At 42.5% G+C, this 27,763-nt stretch overlaps 1 protein-coding gene across 4 annotated transcripts in view; it reads right to left on the bottom strand.

Annotated features, from left to right (window-relative positions):
* The window catches only part of BAZ1B (bromodomain adjacent to zinc finger domain 1B), a 51,063-nt gene extending 23,379 nt beyond the window's left edge, over positions 1-27,684 (bottom strand). For 2 of the 4 annotated variants that reach the window (XM_072882658.1, XM_072882659.1), the window contains exons 1-11: positions 27,548-27,684; positions 20,828-20,944; positions 18,516-18,660; positions 17,416-17,614; positions 13,479-13,600; positions 12,415-12,612; positions 8,432-10,127; positions 3,923-4,061; positions 3,293-3,423; positions 3,029-3,151; positions 1,575-1,686 (exon numbers count right to left, since the gene is read on the bottom strand). In XM_072882658.1, the coding sequence (XP_072738759.1) occupies positions 1,575-1,686; positions 3,029-3,151; positions 3,293-3,423; positions 3,923-4,061; positions 8,432-10,127; positions 12,415-12,612; positions 13,479-13,600; positions 17,416-17,614; positions 18,516-18,660; positions 20,828-20,944; positions 27,548-27,660 (3,095 nt within the window). In that variant the 5' untranslated portion in view covers positions 27,661-27,684. The remainder of the gene's footprint in view (positions 1-1,574; positions 1,687-3,028; positions 3,152-3,292; positions 3,424-3,922; positions 4,062-8,431; positions 10,128-12,414; positions 12,613-13,478; positions 13,601-17,415; positions 17,615-18,515; positions 18,661-20,827; positions 20,945-27,547) is intronic. The other 2 variants (XM_072882660.1, XM_072882661.1) reach the window with 1 other exon arrangement.
* Between the last annotated feature and the right edge of the window lie 79 nt (positions 27,685-27,763).

Raw genomic sequence — 27,763 nt, 5'->3', positions numbered from 1 at the left:
ATATAATTTGTCCTTCTACTGGAACACATCTTGCCATCTCTGCAAAATGAAGATCACGTATTAGAAGAGGCAGCTAGAAAGAACAGAGAGGACTTCCCTGTGGATCGTACTATCCTCTATGACCTCCTGTTTAGCACCCATTCCCTAGGAAAACCCAGTTGCTTGAATTTTGGCCATGTGACAAGATGTGCAAAGGACTAGACTGAGAAAGGGGTAGAGATTTGCCATGGCAATATTGGACAGAGTGAAGGCATGCAGAGGAAACTCTGCTATCTCCTATGACCTGCTAGCAATGAAAGAGAAGGGGTAGAGCAATACAAAGAGTCAGCACTCAATGCTGATGGTATAGATGAATCAAGACATTCACAAATTTCAGTCTGACAGTTCCTGGTGGAGGAGCAGAAACATCTTTAGTAAAGTAGTTCTGACTTGCAGCAGTGGAACTATGCTTTGGAGCTAAGCTCACAACTGGTGATATTTATCAAAGACCACATAACCCCACTTTGTGTGTCAGCAGTGAAAAACTCTGGGGAAAAGCCACTGCTAATAGGGGAGCTGCAGGAGCAAGTACTTCGCGACAGTTACTTCTCAGGGTTATCTAAAAAATGCAGAGTCCTTCACAGGCAGTTCAGTAGGTAAAGCCAGTATTTTCTGGCATGGGAACACTGCCGATCACTCCTTACCACATAGAGCAACAGTCGACATAAGAGATTTTCTTTAAAGATAAAAGACATTGGTAGGGCCAATTACTGGAGCAAGTCACAATGAAACATGCTCAAAGGTAGAGCGTTTAGATTTGATTCACTTAGACGACACATTGGTGGCTACTGCTTGGCATTGGGAAGCATTAAAGGGATAACAGGCTGTCAACATGGAAGAATAATTTTGCTAAGCTATAATTATCAGTAGCAACAAAAATCAATTCCATGACATGGTGCTATAGGAGAACAAATGGACACCACCACAGTCTGCTGTGAAGCCTAGGAAGAAGACACTGACAAGGAGCTGGGGGATGACTCTGCACGTCTCACACAGTACAAGAACATGCAGGATATAGGCCTGTCTCCAAAGATCTCAATGAAGACTTTAATTTCGGGTGCTCAAGGACCCCATGTGCCTCAATTCAGGTCTGCTGAGATGAACCATGAAAGAAAACCTAGACACACTTAGCTAGATCACTGCTCCCTTACTCTTTTTTTTTTTTTTAAAAGTAACACTTACCAATACTGAAAAAAGTGCACAGCAATTCTTTAAATTAACAATTCTTCTGAATATAAAATATTTAAAAAGCAATACATCAATGTAGCATTTTACCAGCTTAATTTGTACTGGCTTTAAGTCTGATTGATTAGGTTGATTATAATGGTTCCACTGGCTCTTGGACTGGCTGCCCTATTAGCCATTCACTGCTAGTAATAATACTAGTAGCAGAGGCCTGGAGAGCTGCTAAACTAATCCAACTGTTAAGTACTGAAAGAGTAATAGGTATATAGTAGGGTCTACCAAAAGAAATCTGTCTAGTTTCCTTGACTTCTATGCTCTGAGTACTTCGCAGCTATGAAAGCATGTGTTACCATAAGTTCTGTCCCTGCTTGGGTGCAGTGGTCTCTGTGGGAAGGTCTGCAGCATGCACAGACCGGGGAAGCTTGCTCACTCTGCCATCAGTAGCTGCACTCTTCCGCTTGTCTGTAAAAGAAAAGCACAAGCTCAAGTGTATTCTCATTCATCTTCCTTCTCAGTGAGAATTTTTATTTTGCAAAAAACTAACCTATCTCCAGTTAAGTATTTATATTCAGCATCTAGGCCAGCAACACATTTGTCAGGGAAAACTAATCCAGCATTAGTTTGCTAGAGCTCACAGTATATGCATTTATAGAAATACAAAAAAAGATAATGGATTTTTAAAGAAATTACTGAATCATAAAGCACATACATAAAATTAAGAAAAGCATTCCTACGGTTTCAAATACATAAGACTAGTTTCACTTTTTAGCTATATACTGACAAAGTACTTCTAGAACTGAATGAGTTATAAATAGGATGTATTTGTATTTCTGAGCATCTTAGACAACAGCCTGACATGAATTTAAACCTTTGCTTATTTAAGCCTTTGTTTGTTAAGTTTCAAAAGGAACGTGCTGAAATCTTGCACACTAGCTGAGTAAATACACAGGCAGCAGTTGAGAAATTAATACACCTGGAAGCAAGCTGGTGTACAGGAACATGGCTGGTCAATATTTGAAAAAGTTCACATAAGAAAATATACCCATCGAGGGCCACTGAATGATACCACCTCCAGCTCAGCAAGTCACCAAGACGCACATGGCTGGGAAGTTACATGCTGGATGAAGTATCTCACTGCAGGTCTGCCCTGCTCCATTCTTCTACAGACGTCTAACTCTGCCCATTGTCCAAGATAAAACACCACCAGGTGAGGGCTCTGATTTAACTCAATATAGCTTCTCACATGCAGTATTGCTGTGGATGGACCCAATGCCAGCCTGTGATACTTCAAAAGCAATGATCAGGCCTGAAATTGCCACTAGAATCAGATTATAGCATGCTCCTCTGTACCAAGAACGATTTCCACATAGAATTGTTAAGTTTCCCTCCCCACAGACTGATTTTTGTGCATGTCGAAGTTCTGCCTGCAAGGCTCCACCACCCAGGCTCCAAGTCAGCCAAGCAAAATTACAGAGGAAGCACTAGAACTTCAGCTAGTCGTTGCACCTCACCTGCACGTTCAGAACAAAGTGAAGAGCGGGCTGAGAGGACATGTACAAGAGGGCTGTTTACCCAAATGGCCTCAAATCAGCAAAGCTGTAGGTATCTAGGACACTGTCCTGCTTGACACTATTTCACAGGTTAATCTGGGAGTCTTGTCCCCCATGGAACGTTAACATTGTGATGGATACCCTCACTCTCTGCAGCACGCAACTGACTACTTGTCCAAGAAGTCTGGCACAATGCAACTCAGCAGGTTCAGAGTAAACCAGAGGGATTAGTCCACAATTGACATCAGCCTCACTGCTTTTAAGAGAGCGGTGATTGTATTCCATGGTCCTTATGTGGTACATTGCAGGCAGTCTCAAGACCTGCAGCAGCAGGAGGGAGATCATCATGAGCATCAGGCTCTCCTGTGTGCAGGCTTCTAGAGTTTAAAGAAGGCTTAAATCAGAGTATCCCCATGAAAACATTCAGACTAGACAGTTCTCTCTCACATTCCACAAATCCATTCTAACAGTCAGACAGCAACAAAGGAAATACCCACAGAGAAGCAGGCTGATCATACCTCCTGGGCTGTAGTCCTTCTTAAAATCTTCTTTTTTCTGATGGGGAAGGATGAACCTGTAGTCTATACTGTCATGTACCCAGCCTTTCTCAATGAACAAGCCAGGAACCTCATCTGAAAACAGCCAATACCTGTAGGAAACACACATGTTAACAGGTACCTGTCTCCTCTTCTGGCTAGTTACACACATCCGCCTTTATTTGCATAGAGGGGAGAAGCATCTGTGTGCTTGACTCAATAAAAACTGAATGCATGTATATCTTTATATTGGCACAGCTGAGAAACATGAAAAGCTTTTATTAGAATCCATTCTAAGAGCATTCCTGTGCAACAAACATGAAAAAAGAGAAGAGGGTAATTAGGTTCTTGAGCACTGATGCAAGCACTTGAAGCTCCGCTGGTTAGTGGATTCTGACCTCTACAGGAAGGCCTCAAAAAGCTGGCCGTGTAAACCAGTGAAGGCCATTACATTCTCTATACACAAAAACCTCACTTCTGCTCTCCTCCACAGTTCGATGCAGGGGAAGTCCTCTCAACACCCTCCGTATCAATCACTTCTTGGGGGCTGCTATCTGATAAAGCTCCTCTCAGAGGGGAAAGCTGGCAGCTCGGGAACATTTCCTTTCCTACCTGTTATGATTACGATCGGTGCCAATTGGGGTTCTGCGCATCACCAGCTTTGCTTTGGCAATTCCATCCTGGAAAGTTTTCTCAGCTGCAGCTTTATGCTTCCGGATTCTTTCTTCCTCTGCTTCTTTCTCCATCCTCACTGTTGGAATTAGCACAGAGAAGTATTAGCTTTCTTTTATTGTATCCAGACATCAATATTCTCTTTTATTTTACATGGGGGTAAAAAAAAAATTTACTGGTGACTTGTTAATATTCTTTTAGCACAGGCATCCACCCTTCATCTTACTTTCCACCCACCATTCTAGAAAAAACTCAAGAATTCTTAAGAAGTTAAGGCACAAGGATGAACTGGGCTGAGGAAAGAGGAAAGTCTGGATAAAAATTGTCTGGAGAAATTAGTCATCATTATTATTTCTCATTCTAGATCAACAAAGTAGCATCCATTGCTGTGCAATCCCATATAACAACAGGGTCAAAGATCTTTAACTACAGCACAATATACGACAAGGACTTCTGCTCTGGCCAGCTCAAGTGTTGGGAACGGTCCAGCTGTGAGACCATAGAGGTCAGCGTGGCTAATGGATGCCTGCATTTCCACAACTGCAGCTATGGGGAACGCTCTCCCCACAACCTTACCTACCAAAAAAACAGATCTGGCACAACAAAGGCCTCTTCCAGGGACAACTGTCTCACAACAGCAACCAAGTCACATCTCCTGGTACCTCATGCTTTCCCATATATGCTATGATGTGGAAGAGCATTAAAACAGAAACCTCAGGTTTCGCACTCATGACAGAAGTATTGGAATTTCAGTAGCTCTCAATATCCATGGCTGTTGACAAAAAAGAGGGGAAAGAAAAATACGAAGTGGCCTAAATCCTAGCATCACAGGCTCCTTGGCAAGTCTTACAGAACAAAGCACGTCATTTCACATCTCTAGGTAAGGAGTAAGAAGCAATGCAGCTTCTGCCAAGAGACAAATCATTAAGGTCAACAGGATTTATGCTTCTCATGATGGTTCAAAAGTCTCTCTACACTTTTGCCCATCTCTGAAGAAGAGGTGTACTTTCACCAAGAACTGCCTGAACGAAAAGGAACAAAACATCAAATTGAGTCACATTGGCTGTTCAGGGCCTGATCTCAGTGTAACAAAAACATCACCCCTTCACGACTTGCACAAAAGGCTATGGGCAACATTCTTCTGTGTCCTGAGAAAACTTGAGAAAAAAAAATAAAAAGGGTGAAGAAATGAAGACTCATCTTTGCATCACAAAGGAAGGTTTGAAGCAGATGGAATGAGACCATATGGAAGGGGTGAGGGGGAGTGGGGCAGGTAAAAGCGAGCATACAGAGGTCGGATGCTGGCTGCTGTCCCAGGGAGAAAGCTAATTTCTTGCTAGGACTTTTCCCAGGGCTACTACCTAACTTTTTCTCTTGCAGCTATTTTCTGTATCAAGATAGGTTTGATAACAGTTGATTAGTAAATACCTGGTAAGTCTCTGAAGTCCTGCCAATGTAATCAATCCTGACTGATTAGAGGACACATGCTGAAAAACATACCCTTGCATTTGTTACACCAACTCGATACATCAGCTTTTATATAATAAAATGCCAACAATATACCAAGTTACAGTAATTGCAACATGGCAAAATTGTCCTGTTAATCAATACCTGCCAGACACAAGCAGCTGCACAACCCGTATGTCTGTAAATATCAACTCCTCCTTAAACCTTATGATCTCTCCCTGTGTCAAAGTACTGAAATCAGAACAAGTAGCAACAGCCACTCTCACAGTACCAAATGCCCTGTGTCACCTAAATCCAAGTCTCGCAAACTGCATCAGGAGACACATACTGCAGGAAGTACTATTCTCACCTTCCACTAGAAGGAGACAGAGGTGATATGCTTCCCCCAGAATTTCCCTCCTTGACACCTTCTCGGACTTGCTGCGGTCACCTGATGCTAGCACCAGGTGCACTTCCCTCCTCCTCAGTACCCTCCCCTCAAGAGCCAAGACTCCAACCAAAACAAGCTATACTGGCAGCAAACTCTTCAATGCTTACAACATGGGATATTGCGGACACTCATGAGACAGGTATTTTTTCTGTCCAACTGTAAAGACCAGTTGCAGCAGGTACCATCAAGTGTCAGAATAAGAAAGAGGCAAGGAAAGAACAGAAACTTACATTTACTCATATGCCAAAACTATTCAAACAAAATGAGAATAAAGACACCAAACTAAAGGTTTCCTCCCTGCATCTCATTTTCAATTGTGATGGCAAGCTAGTCTCAGTTGGTACTTTCCTCTCTAGCAGCTTTTGTTAGCAGTATAAGCTTCCAGCTCTCCATTCTCCTCCAACAGACTGTATGGGAGCTATTGCTTCATGGAGTGATAAGGCAAAGAACGATTACCAAGTGCTGCAGTAACATGGAAATGGAAGCAACTTGACTTTTACTATGAAGAAAATACAGATATTAATCATGTTATCTCAACAGGAAGTTCTGTATTGACTTCTTTTGAAGTCAAGAAAGAACAAAAAAATACATTTATGCTTTCTTACACTGAGTTCTTTTTTGAGCTGAGACTAGCTTGATAGCACTGGCCACAATCTTGATAGGTTTAACTTGAAAGAGGTTAGTGCTTCCAGTGCTACAGATGTTACCAGAGTGGTGAAAAAGAAACCTCTGACTGTGAGATATATATCTATATATATGTAAACGAGCAGTTGCTGACAAAACACCTATTGTGCAGTGGTTCATATATATATATATGAATATTGAACCACTGCACAATAGGTGTTTTGTCAGCAACTACTCTTTTACTTCCCTCAGAGATACTAACATCATTAAAAGCAAATGTAACTGAAGTGGTGTGAAAGCCAGTACACTGAAAAAGCCCACAGAAAGCCTGTGTGATGGTAGGAGCACACTGATGCACTTCTCATTGTGGTTATCCAGAACTATTTTTCACACACCGAAACCACACCAGCCCCCAAGTCTGAAGTCCTGAACAGATTAGCTCTGAGCTGCAAACACTGCAGCCCTAACTACTGCACCATCAACATTAACCAAGATCTTTGGTACTTCAAGGGTACCTTTATGCCTGGTAGCAACTGCTTAACGGGTAAAAGAAGCCCTGGATGCCTGAAATGTTGGAGTTTGTTATGTGGAAAGGAAGCAATATGAATTCAAACCTTAAATGAAAGGCTTAATCCTTCCTTTCCTTCCAGAGAGACCTAGTTTTCCTTGTGGAGTCCAAAAGAATGCATGAAACTTCCTCAGCAGGCAAGCCAAATGATTCTTATCTCCATCAATGTAATATTGCTTTTCTTCATATATAACTAGTACAAACTACCCAGTGAGAACAACAAGAAGTATCCCAAGGAGTAGTGTCCAAACTGTATTTAATTTTGCAGTAAAATCTTATCATGAACTTGAACTTGCTGTCAAACAACTGGAACACTACAATTAGGGCCAAGAGGCCATTCAGCTACAGCATGTTAGATATTTGGTATTTTGTTTTTCTGGACTAGTAGGACAGCACTTCAGATCTTCAGCAGTTTATTGATTCTTCTGAGACTCAGTTCTTAACAGAAGATCTGAAAGGTCTATTTACTTTCAATGTGAGGCATGGTTGTATCCAGTCTACTTCCTTAGGAGCCTCAGGGTATTCCATGTTATTTACCTATTCTTGGTCTCCTAGAACAGATACTCCCAGATTCCAGCTAAAGCACATAAGCCAGGCTCCATGCGGGATGCTTTCCCTCAGCTGTTTCAGAAGGGAAATAACAACCTAGATGAGCTATGCTGTCCATTTCCATCTGCCCAGTACCCACATTTACAAGCAAAAAAAATCCTCCCTGAAGTATAATTCTAAAGTATTTTGCTCTTCATATTCCATACCCCTTAGCAAAAAGCACTATTTACACAGAGGCATACAAAGTTTGGTATTGCAACTCATGATTTAGAGAGGTTTGAGTGGACAGTTTATATTTATACAACTCCATAACTAATTATTTAAAGTGAGAAACTTTAAACTGAAACTTATTGCCTAAGTCCTTATCTGGGAGAAGGGCTGCTAGCATCAACCTGACAACGTGCATGGCAGCAAGGCCAGCAGCAGCTGTAGGAACTAGCTTTTAGGCAGGAAATATCTCCTCTGTGCATAAGATCCAGAAGATGTTTGGACACAGACAATTTTTTTTGTTTTGTTTTCTGTCCCCAAAACAGATTTTCTGTTCTCCAGACTTCCTGGGCCTGACAGAATTAGAAAGGTACTGAACAAAAGATGCCCACAGATAAAAATCTAGAAGCAGTTATTGCTTTTTCTTAACATTCCAGATTTGGAGCTGCCATAGGAACCATAGCAGCTGAATTACACTTTGCCAGTGAGTAAATCCCTTAAAACCGGGTAATGGTTTTGAAAATAGGCTGTCAATTTTGCCACTAACTTATTCCCCTCTGCTCCACAACACACAAACGCTCTACTCTCCTGGTATTTTTCTTACCTCTCATTTGTATTTCTTGTTGCTCCCTCTCTTTCTTGGCTTGGATGGCAAGAAGGCGTCTGCTCTTCACAGCACTGATCATATCATCAGCTTCTATTTCTACCCGGTGCTCTATTTTCATCATCTCGGTTTTTTTCTTTTCATTTCTTCCCATTATATTCTCATCTTTCCCATTCTCCTTGTTCTTGGCCACCATTTCTTTTCGCTTCTGTTTTTCTGCTCTCTTCTTGTCATTTTCTTCCTTCAAGATAGCTAAGCGCTCCTTCCACAGCTCAGCTGATGTCTGCTGCTTGGCCTCCACGTGGTCCTGCACTGAGTACGTCATTAGAATCCGGTGGCACAGCGCTCCAAGTATCCGCAATTTCTCTTCAGGAGTCAACTCAAAGAACTCCGATGTCTCCAGTTTCTCTAAAAACTCATCCTGTACTTCATTATCCTCAAAAGCTGCCGAATCCTTGGTTTCATCTACATTATCTGACACCTCACTTTCCTCTTGCACATCTGACTTGCGTAGGCATAGGCGAACCAACTCAGAAGCGGAATGCAAAGTAAGTGGTATTTCAGAAAGCTTCATTCCCAGTTCAGCATAATCTTCAGCAATTTCATCCTGCAGCAGGGTCTGCAAGAGAATGACCAGTACTCGGTTCAAATAAAGGAAGCCTCCCTTTTCTGCGCAAAGTGCTTCCATCAGGGAAACTGCCGTAATGGGATATTGAGCATCTGGCATTAATAACCCTGAGTAGCAGCTCAGGAACTCTACCACCATGGCAACATCCCCAAAGAGCGTATTAGGAAGTCCTTCTGGAGTATCAACCAATTTAAAAGTAGGCAAGGTCTTCCCTTTAAGATCTTGGTCCTCATATCTTTTCTGTTTTTCCAGTTTTTCCTTCATCTCCTTCTCCTTCCGCTCCTTTGCTCTCTCCTTAAGCTTCTCTTTCAGCTTCTCCCTTTTCTTCTTCATGTATTCCTTTCGCTGCTCCTCTGTCATGGTGGCCCATTTCTTCCTGTGCTCTAGAAGCTCATAGCGTTTCTGTACTAACCCTCGCAAATCCTCGGGGAGACGAGCACGATCCTCATTTGAAAGTAACCTAGCTGTTTTGGAGATGATGCAGGAAAGAGCGCTTTTTTTGTCTTCCCGGTCTTTGTTTTCTTTGTAATAGGCAATGAGATGGAGTGCTGCAGGAGGCAGATGTTTCTGGGGTTTGCTGGAAGACCTAGGGGTGCCTCCAGAATTCCTGGGAGACCTGGACACCTTAGTGGTACCTTTGGCCATGTCCAGCAGTGTCATTTGTTTCATCTTCATCTTAGGGGTCTTCAAGCCTTTCCTAGGAGACTTTGATTTCCCCGATGACTTCTGTCCATTCAGAACCCTTTTGCCTCTCTGCTTTTTGTCCAAGGATTTGTTGCTGCCCTTCCCCAGTCGGCTCCTCTTTGAAATGTGAAAGTTAGAACCAAGTTTAGCAGGTGACACAATTTTCATCACCTCTTCCAGCTCCTCTTTAGGACATTTTGAATTCTTAGAGTTTTTCACCTTCAGTGGAGAGCCAATAATAGATTTCTCCAAATGCACGTGGCACCACAGAGTAGGGCTCAGAGGCTGGCCCAGGGATGATCCATCAGCTTTGGATTTCTTACAAGGCTTTCTGTCAGGTGATCGAGAGCCCTTCCTCTTGGTTGAGGGGTTGAGAGTCATATACTAAAATTAAAGAAAGAATGATTTTGTATTAATATTTAAAGGTAAATAAAGGTAAATAAAGGTTATCCAGATCCTTTTCTGTCAATTATTTTTGCCTACGTTTATTTTTAATGTATTTTTCCAATGAACAAGGAGTACTCAATACATTAAGGGTAACAGGCTTCTGCAATAGCTTTCAATATTCTGCATTGTAGTCGCTACGTTGGTTATGAGGTCATTAGCTCATTCCAGAAAGTTCACATTTAACTTTATGAAATGAAACACTACAAAGAATTTTAAATGTTTCCTACTACATTACATAAAATCACTTTGTTTCTACTTAAAAGGTTGTGGGGAGGGGGTTTGCCTGGAAAATACTGACATTAATTTCAAAAACTATTCCTCTGCTCAGAGATTTCTTATTGAGTCATGTAGGATTCAGTCCTGGACCCCACCCAACTCACCACCCAGAGGAAAACTGAAGGAGCACAGAAGTGATGGGTGACAGGGAGTTCAGACTGATTTCTGAACTGCTTGAAAGCATCTGGAAGGAAACTGAGACAGGATTCAATTCTGGAGTAATGTGACTAAATATCTGACTGTTTTTAAGCTGCTGAAATAACCTACCTGACAGCATCCTTTTAGCACAGAACAGTTTAACCCAGAGCTGAAGAGAGACTGATTTCAGGACTCTCTCAGTATCTCAAATTCAGTTTCAGGATACACCCAGAATACGAACATATTTCAAGAAGTGAAAAATAAAATACAGGGATATAACCTTTAGGTTATGGATAAAATTACCGGAAAACAGGGGCTGAAAATTTGAGATTCCTTAGCAATAAAAAATTCCAGTGGTAAGCACAACAAAAGGTGCAAGCATCTAAGAAGTATTTATTTAACAGACATACACAAATGTGATCAAGTTAAGACTGCCATAGGAATATTCAGATCTTCTGGCTCACAGATGTTCACTCTTGAAGGCTTTAGTTTGAGTCCTCATTAGCCCATTAGAGAAATTTTTACTGAAGATTGCACAATCACCAAATATCTGGTGTCTGCATAACTTCATTCTACAAAAATTCTGTGTTGAAATATTTGCTGGAGAGAATGACCTAAGCCGAAAGCATCCAGCATTGATACGAATCATAATAATTACAAGTTCACAAATATTAGATCTACAACTTATACTGTATATCCAACTGTCACTTATATGAAGTTATTTTGTCAGAACACTAATTCTGGCTTAATAAATTCTCCAGCCACTTCTCAAAATTTAAAAACCTCAACATAAATTCAATCTTTATGCCAAGAGGGAAACACACTACAGAAAGCACCACCCCTAAACATAGAGCTGAGGACTTCTGCAAGTCAAACTGAAGATGTTACGGTTGTGTATTTTTTCTTATACTAAGGGTATGCCTCCATTCATCAGTGTGCTGAACAAAAGAATTCGTACACCACCAGCAAATACTTTGATTTCTATTAAGGCAGTGACCCCAAATACTACAGCAAGGGTAAACACAGCTCAAATATGAAGATTTTATTTTTCCCTTTAAGCAAATTTACAAGCATCCAGAAAAGTCCATAGAAGCTTGCTAGAAAAGGGTGTTCTCCTCCCAGTGAGGAAAAAGGGATATAGCAAATATTTATCTTCTAGTTTTAGAACAACACTTGACAAAGACCGAGTCCATGAAAAAGGGAGTTTACTAAATGAACAAAATAGTGCTTTCTATACCCAAAGATGGATTTTAAAACAGCAGATTTCATGATACAGCATTTACTCGGTTAACAGGATATGTGGCTGGTCATTGCAAAGGGCTGGAAAAAAAAAACCATCCCTGCTACTTAGAGTATTCAGTACAAAATTTGTGGTATCTGCCATCACTCAATCCAGCACCATACAAGAACCAAGCATCATGAAGTCAAACACATCCAGCTCTTGCATTGTAACCATGAAAAGGGCCCAATAACTGACATTACCACGTAAGGACTATAGCTCTTCCATTTGTTTTACACCAGGAAATCATGTCTTTACTTGTAGACAAGTAATGCAAACTATTGGAAAAAAAATCAAGAAAAGGCAGTTACACCTCAAATTTTCAAAGTAGACCACTGTTTCAGACATTCAAGCTGTGTCACCTCAAAGGGTCAACCTTCAAAAGAGTGGGCCTTCCTGCTCTGCATCTCTCTAAGCTGATGTAAGCTTGGGAGCACCAAAACCCAAGTGGCACAGTGACGTCTCTGCCAAGACTGTTTAAGGGTGGGGAATGGGTGAGAAAGAAAAGGAGGTACTTTTAAGAATTCTTACCTTATGTGGGTCAAGCAAGAAGTCACTAAATTTACTAGGGAGAGAGTATTTCTTCACTAACTCATCCTCCACTACCCATGGGGCATTCTCACACGTGCCGGCCCGTAGCGCGTTATGACGGATGAAGTACCTCAGGATCTCCTTGTTGGGAGGACGCTCTGTACGGACTAAGCTATCTGCTGGTACGTTGCTGATGATCTTGGAGATAACAGACAGACTGTTAACATCTAACTTCTAACCACATTATAAATACATATCATATGGCTAAAAGGAGCAAGGACCATTGTGCTGCTTCATGCCCACAAACTCTTTGCTCTTTCAAAACTCTCTTGTAAAGACTCAAAACAAACCAAACGGAACTTGCAGAACTGAGATGCACCATAGAGATTGGTTGGAGATTCAGTTAGCCAAAAAAAGTAAAAAACATTAGTTTAGATTGTAGATTTCTTGCCAAAGCCCACTGCTTTCTCTCTGACCTTCCTCCGGCTTGTGCTTGCTACTAACTTAAAAGCTTTTACATATTAATGTTTATTTTGTTTTGATTTTTTTCCCCCCAAGACCAGAGGAGTAACTCTGCAAGTGGTACTCATTAAATTGAGGTCAGCACTGCCTCTCTTGTCAAATTAGCAAACAGATGACAAAAAGCACACAGTAGTGCTGCAGCTACACAGAGCTTCCCAAAGCACAGCTACCTATGACTCTCAGAGAAGTTCAGTTAGAACAAGAGCAGCAACTGCCGCTCATGATTTAACTAGTCTACCTCTGATCAAGTTTCATTAACTGCCTGACCAGAGATTAGCAAGTTAACAGCAACCACTCTAAAGCTATTGTAGCACTGTGACTCAGTGTGTGGTACCAGGGAATTGTCAGGGGTCTCCACGCACAAAACCCAATAGAAACAGCCAGGCTAGTCAGCCTCACAGGCAACTACAGCCATCCTGCCTCCAATACCATGACTCTGGCAGGAAGTACTACATTATGCTGTATAGACACACTGATAGTGATTATTTAATTAAACTTGCATATTCATGTTATATTATAAAGGATTCAAGCGGACAACTCACCTTATCTTCATTTTTCAGCTTGACATCATATTTGTGTGGCAGGAATTTAGGTGGAACCCACTTCCTTTCTTCCTTCTTCAAAGAAGTGGGAAGCTTCCGAGGAGACCTACGCGCGCGATCATCTGATAAAGCAAGGTAAGACATGAAGTGTATTAGTATTAGACTCAAAAAAAAAAAAAAAAAGGTTCAAGAATCCAGACCATCGCTGGACTGGGCACCCCACCCCTTGCAGTGTTTGGTTAAACTAGAACATCAGGAAAAAATCCCAAATTGGGTTTTAGAAATATCCTGAAGATGCAGGCTGGGAATGGAGTCCCTAAACAGCTCTGACGTAGGAGGTAACACCTATCTTCAAGGAGCATAGAGGACCGCTTGCAGTATTTAAACCCATCTCTCTACAGATGGTAAGCTGCAATTACCTATGCAAAGGGAGAAAATGTCTATAAAATTCATGAGGGGGAGACAGGTTTCATAACCTAACCACTAACCTGCTTAGGGAGCTCCTGCTGAGAGCCCTGGCTGTCTCTGCCATGCCATATTTGAAATAATTCTACTGCAGGAATTACTGACTCTAAATTAAAGTTGTAAAATTATTTAACTTCGGTGGCCATTAAGCATTTTACAGTTATGAGCCCTATATGTATGGGTTAGTTTAGCTGGAGATTTTAAGCATACTTATACAACCAGTCTTTTTATTCTCAAGAGAGGAGTAACTGAAAGAGTACAAAGGCATCACATCTTCTTGCCAGCTGGTGTTGAGTTTATTGTTTCTATATTCAGGTTGCAAGCGTTAATCATTTAGGACAAAAATCCAAGCTTACTGAATAAAGTCATCCCCAAATGTTTTCATGTTTATGGCTATGACTCAAAGAAAACATTAAGGCAAGCATGATAGATGAGAATAATTATCTACTAAGTATACGCAGAATACAAGTAAATGCTAGACCTAAGTCAGACTTTTAAATATATATATATATAAAATTGTCACATTGTAAGCCCTATAGTGTTTAAGTTTCAGCAACATTATAGCTTACATGGATTACAGAATTTTTTCTTTAAAATAAAAACCCCTAAATTTCGTAACAGTGATAGCATGTGTGAAAGGAGACTAAGCCTCTCATCGCAAGTCAGGCTGAGACATAACTTTTGCCTGCTTTGGTTCCACATTTGTATTAAAAAAGTCTCGGTAAGCTGACAAATACTGAACTATGTTTTTCTGCTGAACAGCACAATGGAAGTCGCATACAAGACACTTCAAGCTCTGTAAAAGATCTGCCTTCAGAGATCTGCCTCAATGTCTTTTAAGTGGCTGAATGTTACCTTTGCTGGATGTGTGTACCACGCGTAGCAAGTTTATATTTAAGAAATAACAATGTCTTGCTTAGTCCTGGCTCTGACTTCGAAGGACTCAGTTACACTGCTGCCTCTGCAACAGGCCTGTAAGCAGCCCCTCCTTCTGTGATTTACTTTCTAGATTCTAGAAATAGGGGTGACCACATTGAATTCCATCAAACAGCACCTGGATACTTGGGGGTGGGGAAGAAGAAATCACTATACATGCCTTCCTGAAGTTATTTTACAAAAAGCATACTTCATTTGTTGTTGCATTGTACTGTAATAAAACTTACATTCACTACCCTACTGCAACCTCATAAAGCATCCGTATGCTGGTGCCTCCTTCTCTTCACCACTTATTTTGGATTTTCCAAAGCAGTATTAGTTCCAAGTACAGCTTAAGCTGCAGAACCTGCCTTCAGTAGTTCACCATCCATTTTCAGGAAAAACTAGCCTTTCCTCTCTCATCTGCAGATTTTCTAGAGTTCACGCCCTAAGCAACTAAAAATACAAAGCCACTTCAGACTGCACATACGATGCAATAAAGCTGGTATAAAGCCTTATTTTTAGCTTCTGAAGCACAGTAGACTCCTAACCAGAGAGACTGAAGCTCTCTTTCTCTGCTCCTTTTTTCCTCCAACAAAATCAGCAAGCTTGACATAAGTATAGTAAAAATGCTAAGGTTAACTCTGCCCCCTCGTGTGTCCACAGAAAGATACAGCTCTTACATCACACACTGTTATGCAGAGCCTGTTACTGCTTCTAAACGCTCACTCTTGCATAGTGACCTCAACCCGTATTACCAGTGGTCTAGTACACAAATTATTAGAAAGAAAGAGTCAACGTAAGTGTGGCTAGGTACCTCCAGATACTGTACACAGCCTCCTGCAGGTGCATTTCAGGGCCTGAACCCACTAAATGAAAGCAAGTCTTTACTACTTCTGTAGTATACTGCATAAATGTAACAAATGCTACACAGTTATTTTAATGGACTCTGGAATATAGATTCAGTAATGAGTTTACTATGAACCTGTGTTCTATTATAACCCCAAATATAAAAGCATTATCAATAAAATATCCTTTTAATAAATGCATATGTACAAGGAGAAGAGTTAAAAGAAGGAGTGCTTACTGCTTTTACTGATTATGTTATGACTCTGCTAGCATCTTTGATTTGAAAATGTCGAGGTTCATCTTTTACAGAAAGGGTAGGATAGCCCCAGTTTATAGAGGCAACTAAACACAGGCCAGATAATCACCTGAGTCAGAGACTGAAAAAGGCACAGAAATCCCCATTCCTGCAGTATTCTGCCAATCTCAGAGTGCTATACTGGCAAGGTCAGCAAGAGCACAGCTGAACATAGCTGGTTAGAATACTGCACACCAATGAACTACTATGGTAGACTTTACTAAACACCCAAGCCCAAAAATGCTGCTGTAAATTTGGTCAATGAGCATTTTTAAAGTAAAAGGTACTTCCTATGCCTTTTATGAGGTAGTTCGAGAGAACTACCACTCAATTAAAAAAAAAAAAGAAAAAGAAAAAAAAAAAGCATGCAATAGTCCCTCTCCAAGCACCACTACTGTTTCAATGGATGAGTATAAGGCCAGATCGTTTCTGCAACACATTTTTTTCCTTCCTTCCAGAGCACTGCAATGAAATCAAAACAGCTCATAACTTTTTCCAGTACCAATCAGAAACAGTTGACAATTATTAAGCTTGGGACTAGAGCTTGGTAGAACTGGTTTTCCACTCCTGACTTTGCTATTAGCTTGCTGGGCTGTTTTCTGAGTTTCCTCTTCTCCATATTAGAGGAGATTATATACACCTTCCCCAGATGTTGGAGTGGCTATTTACAAATGTAAACAGCTTATTACATTTATGTGTCTTTAAAATTAAGCTATACAGATTAGAGCTATGCTGTGAGGTTGGTTTGGTTTTTTGTTTGTTTGTTTTAAAACACTTTTTGAAATCTCTTTTAAAGAATCTTATAATTCCATTTTTAAGAAGTTACACAGGACATGAAACTAATTTGGGGGTTTTTTTTGTCTTTTAACAGTACCTTCTCAAAGTCAAGAAAAGCCTCGGTCATCCACTGTTTAGTTCTGCAGCAAGGAGGAACAGATACGAAAGAGGGGAACAATGTTTCAAAGCATGCTTTATTTTGAAAGCTTAGGAAAAAAAAAAAAGCATTTCTCTGCATGAATTTTGTCTCAGCATTTGAAAATTGGAAAGGGCATAAACCAAAATAAAAAAACCCCACCTTATTTTTTATGTCAACTGTGGACATGAAAGAGAATTAGAGCTTGTCTCCAACTGCAGAACAAGAGGCTTTAGAACTAGAGATGTTTGTTCTGAGGATGAACATCACAGCAGAACTTGATGATTCTACATGTACCTTTGCTGTTCCCCCCCGCCTTTTTTTTTTTTTTTTTTTTTAATACACTTGTTATACTTTCAAAGCTTACATGCATAGCTTTTGGTATTACACCTTAGAATGACAGCACATTTTCTGCTTTAAAACAGGCAAGAACAGTTGAAAGCCAACAGCATCGATGCCACCAAAGCTGCTACCTACTGGCATGCTGTCTTACTACTTACTCATACTTTCTCTCCTGTTGTCATCCTCCTTCAGGATAGCTTCCTTCTGGTTGTCCTGGGCTGCCTGGCTGGAGTTCTCCTTGTCACTGGATGGGGAATCACAGGCTCCATCAGATTTCTTTTCCGAGGACTCTTCATCAACTTTCTCAAGGGGATGCATTTTCACAACTTTCACAGGCAACATTTTTTTCTTACCAACCTGCATGGAAATATTGATGAAAACTGAACCTGAGCAAGACACATGAACTAATGAGCTTTACCACTACAAGGAAGGAAAAAGAGCAGCTAAAACCTACAAACCGTAATTTGGCAAAACATTTAATTGACATCCTCCTTGAGAGAAGCTCATGATCCCTCATGAAACAATTACAGGATTTCTTTCTACTACTGCTACCTGGAAGTTCTGTACAAATTGCTAAGAAAGAGAGAACTACCAACCCACAAGTTTTTCCAGTGTTTAATAATGCTGCTTTCTCAGCCTAAGGAAAGAGTGTGTGTGCAAGGTGCAAGCATGCTCTCTCAGCAGCCCCACTTGAGAGAATATGTCCTAAACAGATTGCTAACAGAGAACATTTTATAACTTCTCCTTATTTTTAACAAGTTTGAGTTTTCCCCATCATTCCCAGTTTTGGAGGGAATTTTCTAATCATTAGAACATTGTTAGAGATTTGTAAGCAGTTGACTTCAAGCTACATTAGTTTAAGACTACTACTCCTTCTGGGAACATGTTAGGTGAAAAGATTACGGCAGATTACAATTTTTAACTTCTTTTAATTAAAATATGTATTTTAATATATATTTAAATATATACACAGACCATCACATATTTAAGCAGTATAACAAATATATCTCTATTTCCCCACGCACACACATAGATCAGTCATTTTTCTCTCGCCAGTATGGGTCATCCACGTGCTTCTGCTTATGGAACTGTTTTGCATTCAAAAGCAGGTGCTGTCACTGGGATTCTACAGAAAAGAAATTCTCACCATCTTTCTGATAATGTAAGTGGCTAACATACTCTTCCCATCTCCTGCCTTTAGCCATCCAAAATTAGCTCTGTGCAAAAGCATGGGATAAAATGGAAAACAAATCCTTACTTCAAAGTCACACTCTTCTCCCACTGCAAATTTGGTCATGATCTCCAGCCAAGCTGCATCCACCAACTTTTCCAAAGATACAGTGTTGTGGTGGACTATTTCCAGTACCAGTTTCTCATACCAGATGGGGAACTCCTCCTTCAAGCTGAGCAAGCACATAAGAAGTTTTCATTATTCAGGGAATAAAAGCCAAAATGCAAAGTAGCCTCCCATTTCGCAATTCCGGGAACATTAACAGCCAGGACAATGTTTTAGGCAGATGCCACATTAGCATGCAAACATCCAAGGGCTTTTTGCTGCCCTCCCCCCAGCATTCCCCCCCCAAGTGTTCATTGGCATGACAATACAAATTGTACTTGTCCTTCCCAGAAGGAACACCATAAAGCATTCTGGAAGAGCAGCACCAACGGTGAACCCTTTCTTGCTGGTTATTACTACCTCTCTCTTAGCTGTTAAATATATACCAAGACCATGTCATTAATCTGGGGCTTGTTACTTTAAAATTTTTGCTTCCAACAATAACATGATGCTGATGAACATTAAGCATGTATTTCTTCCCAAACAGACTGCTAACACAGTAAAGAAGACAGAGGCAGGCTTACACAATCAAATTATCTTTCCAGAGAAAAATATTTTGTGTGTTTCACATGTCATGATCTTCAAATTTTTCCATTCAAAGAAGAGAAAGGACTGTTACAAATTTACTTGACTGATTTCCTTTTCTAAAAGATCAGGTCGGTCAGCTGATAGAAGTACTAAGAAATATATTGCATAAAGCTTTCTGGCTAAAAAGTACAGTCCGTTTCAAGTTACTGTAAGGAGGAACAAAATACCCCATTTTTCCAAAACCCTTTTAGCTTCCCAGACTCAGGGAGCCATTGCTGACAATCCTCAGCTATATTTGCTGTTCTACAACTGCCATGAACAAATTTATCCCTTTAGCAAACTGCCTAAATTAACTTTTTTTTATTCAGACTAGTGTCAGGTATTAAAGCAGCCAGCAAACTGCCTGGGAAGCTTTTAATCCCATTTCAAAGAGACAAGACCAAAATCTCATTTCACAGAGTCTTTTTTCCCCCACATTTAGAGAGACTATAGCTAAATTTGTTATTGAGAAATCTTCCATTTATATTTCATTTACATTCCTTAATGTTTTCAGAAGTGGCCAACCAATCCAACATTGTTAACCAAAGGTAAGTGACACTAAACCAGTGGTTTTTGACTCGGGATTAGAAATTTATGGAGCTGGCTCTGCACCCTCCTCTCAAAGAACACTAGGGAGGAAAGACTAAAGACAGTAGTACTTCAACCCTCACAGAAATTAGGACTATTAGCAAATAGGTTTCTTATTTGTTGCCTTTAAGGATGTGATTATCCTCAAATGATGGGGAATTTCTCCTTAGGCTAAGGCTATTAACTCTTTTGCCAATGAATCAGAAATGTGGATTCTTCAGGAAAGAGAGGGAGCAGAAAATTTCATCTCTTAGGTAGTACTGCTGACAATCTCCCCAGTTTAAATCCAGGAGAAAAAAGTCTCAGGAGTCCAAGTCATCAGTTCATGGAACAGAGAAACATGCCATTTGTTTGGCATAATTCCCACAATTTGGTAATCACAAAGTAAGTTATATGTTGGTTGAGCTAAGGACTTGCACCTTTACAGAAAATCCACTTCTATGGGAAGGGTCACACTGGATCTCAACCAAGGATTCAAGGCCTGGGCTGTGTGCTAGAGGGGGAGGTCAGGGACACGGCAACCCTGAGGAACAACGGTGGTCTGAACAGAGTAATGACTCTTGCTGTTTTCCCTTTGTTCTTTATTGTTTCGAGTACAGCAGATCCCCAAAATCTCACTCCAAAATAATTTTTTTTATTTAGGACAACAGCTGATTCCAGTGCAGATCTGGAAAAAATAATTACAACTGTGGACCTGGCTGACATGAAACACTTCAATGGCCTCTTTTTACTGCATTTTTACTTTAGCTCCTTCAAGATTTATCCGCCCCCCACCCCCCCCGAAAATTTCCCATTACTCAAGGGGCTTTAAAATATGCCAAATACCATATGCTGAACTATTTTGGTTCAAGTAATACCAAGATACAGCACTAAATAAGTACATTACTCAACTGCATTAGTGATGGCATCAAATTTGGACTGAATTTGCTTTCAGGTCCAGAATCCCCAGATCTACTTACAGCCAGTAAAAAGCTACTTACCTCACCTCATAAACTAGCAATCACACATCATTCCCAAGTCCACTCTTCTGCCCCAGTGCCTAAAGATAGACACATACCAATTTCTTCACTGGTACTTACAGCTCAGCAACTTCCTGCTCCTCCTCCCAAGCCTCTTTGTGCGTCAGCTGGCTGCTTCCTGTGCTTTTGCACGTCCATATTCGTTCGCTGTACCTCTCTAAACGCGCTTCGTACTCTCTGTAGAAGTGGCAGCTCAGGAAAACAGGATTTATGCAGTGGAGAGCATAATCACAGTAGCACAAGACAATAAAATTCAATTAAACCCTTACTACTGGAGTGCACAAAGGCTGAGGATCGCTACAGTACAGTTTGACCTTTGGCCATGGAGGTGCTGCGTTGAATCTGACAGGTCTTCAGACCAGGGTGCACTGGAGCTTTCTGCAGCTGAAATGCCCATCCTGTTCAGCACTGGCATACAGAAGGTGCCAAACCACCATCAGTTCAGCTGAACTGCACAAGGGGAATACATATGGCTGAACGGTTCGTGGCACTGCTAAGTTACTTTTCAGCTTTTCCAGTTTGATTCATTGGAAAACAGCACAAACTATCACAGGTGCATGCAGGAGACATGGCATGGACTGCCGCTAGATGCCCAACAATAACTGTTGGGGAACTACTACTACTAATGCCTTAGGGTGGTGTTACAAACTCTAGACGCAAATTACCAGTCCACCCAGTAACCCCAAACTTTTGAGGAAAAAAACCCAAAGCTTTGAAACTGAAATCACTACAAAGGCCACCTTTCCTTTGGTTTCCAACAGGAGCAACCTCCTGTGTTAGCACAACATGAGGATCTTTCTCACCAACTACATCACCTGCTTCCTGTATCACAACCAGCCTCAAGGTGAAGTTATTCTGGACGTTAGGATTAATAGGTGCACAGGCAAGTCACCGTGGTGCAGACAGCATTATGAATTACAGCATTAGCTACTCTGTTGTAAGCATCTGTGGCTATGCTCTACCCATTCCACCTAACTGGTAATTAACTGTCAGTGTAAACAGATATAAGCTACTTCATACTTTCTATGGCTAGAACATGTACAGGCACAATTATCAGAAAAGCTGGCACAGTGTAAATCCATACCAATTTACCGCGTGGCAGCCTGCTTAAGTTGCCATATGCTTACCAATAGTAATTTAAGTGGAGAAATTATGAGAGAGGCAAGAAAAGCATCTTTCCCTTCTCCTTCAGCGTGCTCTCCAGCAGAAAAGCAAGCACAGAGCACAAAGCATACTTGTAACAACTACAGCAGCTCGGCTCGCTGCAGCACAAGTGCTAATTATGAGAGTCTCTGTGAGAACAAGCAGATTGCTCCACACTCCTGTGAAGGCAGAGCCACCAGTCACAGCAAATCGCTCATCGTATCCTGCATATGCGTTGTCTTTCAACAAAATGTTAGTGCAACTAACCTATTTTTTTATATATTTTTTTTAAGATTCCCATTAAGAAGCCAAATTACAACTCCAACAAAGCCAATTTTCTTCGACATTTCTTCACAGCCCCAAGCTAAAGCACAACAAGGTACAGAAGCTGCACTATGGACGTTGATATACAGGTATCTTGCAGCCACAGCAACTGGTGCTGCGCAAGAATATAAGCCAGGAACAGAGCCACCTCCAGGGGAGGCTGCCACTGCTGACAGTATTCCCTCTGCCTGGAGCAGGTCTTAAAACCAAGGAGAAATCCTGCGGTTCCCCAGCTTGCCCTGCTTGTGGAGTCTCCTGCTCTTCAGATGAACAGCAATCCTACAAGTCATCATCCCAGTAAGTTTTGAGCCCTCTGGCCAATTCTTACCCCCCCCCCGCCCCCCCGAGGTTTCAAAGATGCTTAAGTTTCCATGGAAACAAGAGGTGCTACAGGGCAGGAGCAGGATGTGCCATCACTGCAGTGGGGCAGTGGCAAGGAGTAACCACATCTTACAGAGGAACTCCTCTGCACAGCACCACCAACCAGACCAGAAGTGTGATTTTAACAAATTTTTGTAGTGATACGGAGCTGGGGGTGGGGTGGGGGTGTGTCAAACAAGAAACCAGGAGTCCTCAAACAAGAAACCTCAAACAAGAAACAAAGTCCTCAAACAAGAAACCAGGAGGCCTGCTTGAATTTACAGCAATTAACCACTTTAATAATAACTAAATTGCAGCCATAATACTATTCCTTCCTATGCCTTTCCCACAAAAAGAAGAGTTAAAAGCAAATGCAATCCTTGCAATAGACAGGATCCTACTCATACAAGCAACAGTGGTCTTCAGCTTCATCCAGCAAGCCCACCTTCACTCTCCCCTAGGCTTTCCTTCTGCACGTCCATGGACACCACCTAGATACAAAGGACTCGCAGCTGCCATAACACGAATGCTAAAGGAAAGACACACTTCTTACGGGTTCAGGACATTGCCTTAATAAACCTTCAGTAGTCTAACTATAAACAAATACTTGAGATACAGCTGAGAAATAAAGTTATGGTCTACTTCCCTCCTACATTTATCAACTTTCTTCCCTCTAGACCTGTGAGGAGATTCCTTTCTTCCAGCAAGGAGAGCAAATAAATGCTGATCTCCAGTTGAAAAATAATTGAAAGATACATTTTTTCCTAACACCATTTCCCATATTGACAAGAAGATCCATGAGAATTTTCCCTAAGACTTTCCTCTCCTTGTACATACCCATGAGAACAAGCTTAATCACACCATGTCAGAACCCATATTTTTCAGATCAACACTGAATTTAAAAGCAGCAGGTATAGCAATTTTCCTGTCCAGCTCAGCTCTGCCTCTCAAATGCAATTTAATTCCACCTACAGCTGGTCAGCTCATCTAACACTGACCCCTGGACACATTCCTTAACCCGCGCTCGAGACTCATGCCCACAGCGCCCACCCTGCCTTTGTGCTCTGCCATAAGCTCCCAAGTCAGTTCTGCTTTGAAATCCTGGGCCAGCACAAAGCCAAAACGCAGGAGGATGTTTTTGCAAAGTTTACTATAGCTCAAACTTTCCACTAGACATATGCTATTTGTGCTTTCCACTCAGATTGGAAACAAACCCAAGAAAATTCAGACTGTTCAGCAGGTCCGATTTAGGACTACAAGTGAGGGCTTACTGGTATGCCTTAACCAACCCATCTCCCTACACAGCTGGAGCTGCCATTGCCACAAATTCCCAACACAATAATAAATAAAAAAACCTGGACACCAGCTACTTGTGAACATTCCCCAAAAAGCCATGGAAAACACACATGTTAAATTAACCAGCTGACTACCCACTGTGTAACAGTTAATATATCACATCTGTGTGCGTCACACTGAAGATCACTTAATGTTAGAAGGCAGAAAACAAAGTTACATTAAAAACAAGGGACCCTTTTAAAGAAAAATGTTTAAAAGTAAACAAGCTAACCACTACATAAGACAACTATTAAGCAGATACAAAGTTTACTTCTTCCTGGGTTACTGATGCTCTCCCAGAAATGACTATCAACTCCAAAATAGCTTTAGAGTATCTTAATTGTTTCCACTTGTATTAGCTAAGAAGGCAAACTTACCAGGAAGATCGGTACATTTATAAGACACTACTCCCTGGGTGGGTGGCTAAGTTTTCCTAGAACTGCAGAGCATGACACGACCGTGCTTTGGTGCTGCCATCTCTCAGCCAGAGTTTAACTGGCTGATATCACACATGAAGATGTGAACGACAGCCTTTAACTTGCATGCCAAATACGGCCTGATTCCTCATGTTCTCTGTGCTGCTTACCATACAAAAACACTAACTAAAGACAGACAGTAAGCTTTTACCTGGGGAGAAAAGCAACATAGCTTCCCAAAACCGAACACTGAAGGCTGAAGGAAACCTTTCGCTGGAATAGTCCCTTCTTGCCAGTCCAGGCTGGTTAGCTCTCTGAACCGAGCATCTCTCGAGCTGGCAGCGTGGTTTTCCAAACCACAGACGGTATAGCAAAACACATGCTGCAGCAGTCCCATGCGCTAATGGAAGAGATGACCTGCTCACCGGGGAACAAATTCAGTGTTTGGTAGACATCAAATGCTCAGTACATGCAGCACAGATCAGGTGCACAGGTGACATAAACCAGACAAGACTGTACCACATATGAAGCATTTGCCTGACACCTCACATCTCAGAGCTAGATCCTACAGAGCTCCTGCAAGGATGAGTCTACCTCTGACTGCCCAGCGATCCATCCATCCCCACACCCATACAATCAGCAAGGCTCACTCTGAGTCAGACACCAGAACCCCAAGGCTTCACCAGGACGCAATGGGCTTTACTCAGCATGGTTTCCCTTAAAAGGTTTTCAGGAGCTTTGGCAGTCAAAGGAAGCCACATAAAGCTACAAAGAAATATCACACCCAAATAAACACTTGAGCTCTGATGACCAGCCTATCCATCTGTCCACCACTTCTAGACACTTTCTTAACACATGCCCACGCAGCAGACTTCTCTCCTCACATACAATACCTTGATTTCCATTTTTTGTTCAACCCAACCTACAGCTGCAAATCCTACAAAAAAAAAAAAAAAAAAAAAGAGTCCAAAGAACTTCTTATGTCTTTCAAATACCTCAGTTGTAGCTGTGCAGTATAAGAACCCGTGCACCCTACAGGGGAAGAGCTGATCAATAGTTTTTCAAGGTGGAAAAAGAAAAGTTCAGGAGACCATATTCTGCCAGGCTTCGGCATAAACAACACCAAGCGCTGCTCTGGGCGAAGATTCGGGTACCTCTCAACATGCCCCTCTGCAGGCCGTTCCCATCCACAAAAACTATCCCTCTGCGCTATCTAGGATAAACAGAAGTGACCAAAAAAATCCCTCCAAGTCTTCCTGAGGTAACATCTCCCTTCAACTTACTGACTCATTTGCAATTTTCTGTTCCACTTTTGCCTAGCTTTTATTATGCACAGTCAACAAAGCAAGAGAGAAACCCAACATTACTTAGTTTCTCTTTTTAGCTTCATGACGTCTATCCGCCAAAAAGAACTTTCTAGAACATGCTAGGCTGTCCGCCTCCCACGGCATCCCATGCAGTACTTTCTCCAAGAGAAGAGCATCCCTCTAGAACCTCAGTGCTTGCATTGGTTCCTCTTTCCTTCTGACCCTGCAGCTAATGCCATTCCCTCTGAGGATGAGAAACTGTCCCTTTTTTCCCCTTAATGTTAATACCATCCAAGTATCTGCAGAAACATGTCCTCCATCTACTCACAGATCCACAAGAACGATACCAACAGACTGGGGCTCTCAGGTGTCCCCATAACTCCTCTGTGCTGTTCCTACAAGACAGACAAACCTTAAAGCCACATCTTCTTTTGCAAAAGAAGTAATTAGGATTAAACTCTGTCTTTTTGATCACTGATCATTCCCCGTGGGGAAAGAGAGAGAACAGGTCTCTGCCTGGTCAGATGGATGACTGAGCTACTTTCAGTTTGCGCACACCATAATAGCAGGCTTTTGAGTCACAGATTGAATGCTTTAATTTAAAATACTGTTAAAAAGCAAGTATCCAACACTCTCCCCAATCTCATTTTATTGGTCTGAATGCATTAGCAATGCCTATCTGCACTCAGATATGCATTTGCTCTTCAAAAGCTACCTAATCCTTCCTAGGGGCTTTCACTGGCTGTTCTTCATACCAAAGTAACAAGACACTCTCCAATACAGGGGTCTATATAAGTTCTGGAGTTCCTTTGTCTTCTGTGCCACCAAGATCTCCAACGTATATTCCTATATTCATGCATTTCTGCCTCACTTCCAGTCCTTCCTTCGGCCCTCAATTGCTCAGATTTTGATCCTTTTAACACAAACAACAAACCAGCTTCCTGAAGCAGCAGTTTGCAGGTTACAGCACAGAAGTCCTGCCCCTCCAGCCCTACATGGGACCTGAACAGTAACTCTGCCTTCATGGCTGCAACATCGCCTGTGACAGTTACCTGCCTTGCCCACCTCCACTCCCTGCTGCTCAAGGACTATCGCATGCTGACTCTCATGGAATCATAAAAAAAAAAAAAGTTTTTCATGAAAAGCAGCCCAGAAGAAGATACTCAGAGTCAGGCTGAAAACCTGGGTTCTCCACAGGCGAGCTGCTTCTGTCACTATTTTATTCTCCTCCTTGTGGGAGTCTCTAGTTTCGATGCCACCCCTTACCCACGGGATACACACCCCAAATACACTCAAATCCCCTCGAGAACTGCTTCTGCGCCAGCTGCATTAGTCAACCCCTCTCTACCGGTATCTGTTGAAAACGCAGACAGCTCCCGCTTCCCGGCAGCCTTCACCCGTTAGTTTCTTTCCACGGCCACGCCGCCTCAGAGCGATTCAGCCCCGCGGTGCTGCTGTCCCCGCTGCCCCCCCCGGCCCTCCATCCGCCTGGAACCGCGTTTTAAACCAGGTCACAAACTTGTCAGGGAACAACCGCCCCGCGGCACCACGGCCGAGCCCGGCGGCAGCGCGGGCCGGCCTCCCCTCACGGGCCGGGCAGAGGCGCCGCCGCCGGGCGAGCCCTTCCCGCGAAGAACCGGCACCGGCGGAGCCGAACGGCCCCACTCCCCGCCCGCCCGCCCCGCTACCGCTTTGTTCTGCCCCGCCGACCCCCCCCCCGCGCTGGGCTGCCCCCCGGGAGGGCCGGGGCCGCCGCGGAGGCCGGTTCCGCGCCCAGCAGCGGCGGGCCCGCTCGGCCCGGGGGCGGCCGCCGCGACAGGTGACAGCAGCGGCGCCACCGGAGCCCTCCCTGCCGACCGTCCCCGTCCCCCCGCGCCCCTGGGCCGAGCGGATACTCGCGGGTGCGGAAGGCCTCCTGCGTGTGGGGGATGACGAACCGCTCCCCCGGCTCCCCGGGCGGCAGCGGCTTGGCCAGCGGGAAGGGCTTGCGGCCCAGCAGCGGCGCCATGGCGGGATGAGGCGGGGTCCCGGCGGGGTCCCGGCCGGAGCCGGCGGATCCGCGCGACCACCCCGGCGGCGGCGGCGGCGGGACCTGGGCGGGAGGATTGAAA

Source organism: Ciconia boyciana, chromosome 17, assembly GCF_034638445.1.
Source record: "Ciconia boyciana chromosome 17, ASM3463844v1, whole genome shotgun sequence".
NCBI classification, from domain to species: domain Eukaryota; kingdom Metazoa; phylum Chordata; class Aves; order Ciconiiformes; family Ciconiidae; genus Ciconia; species Ciconia boyciana.
Note: the sequence above shows the minus strand (reverse complement) of the source record. Positions and strands in the feature narration are given on the sequence as shown.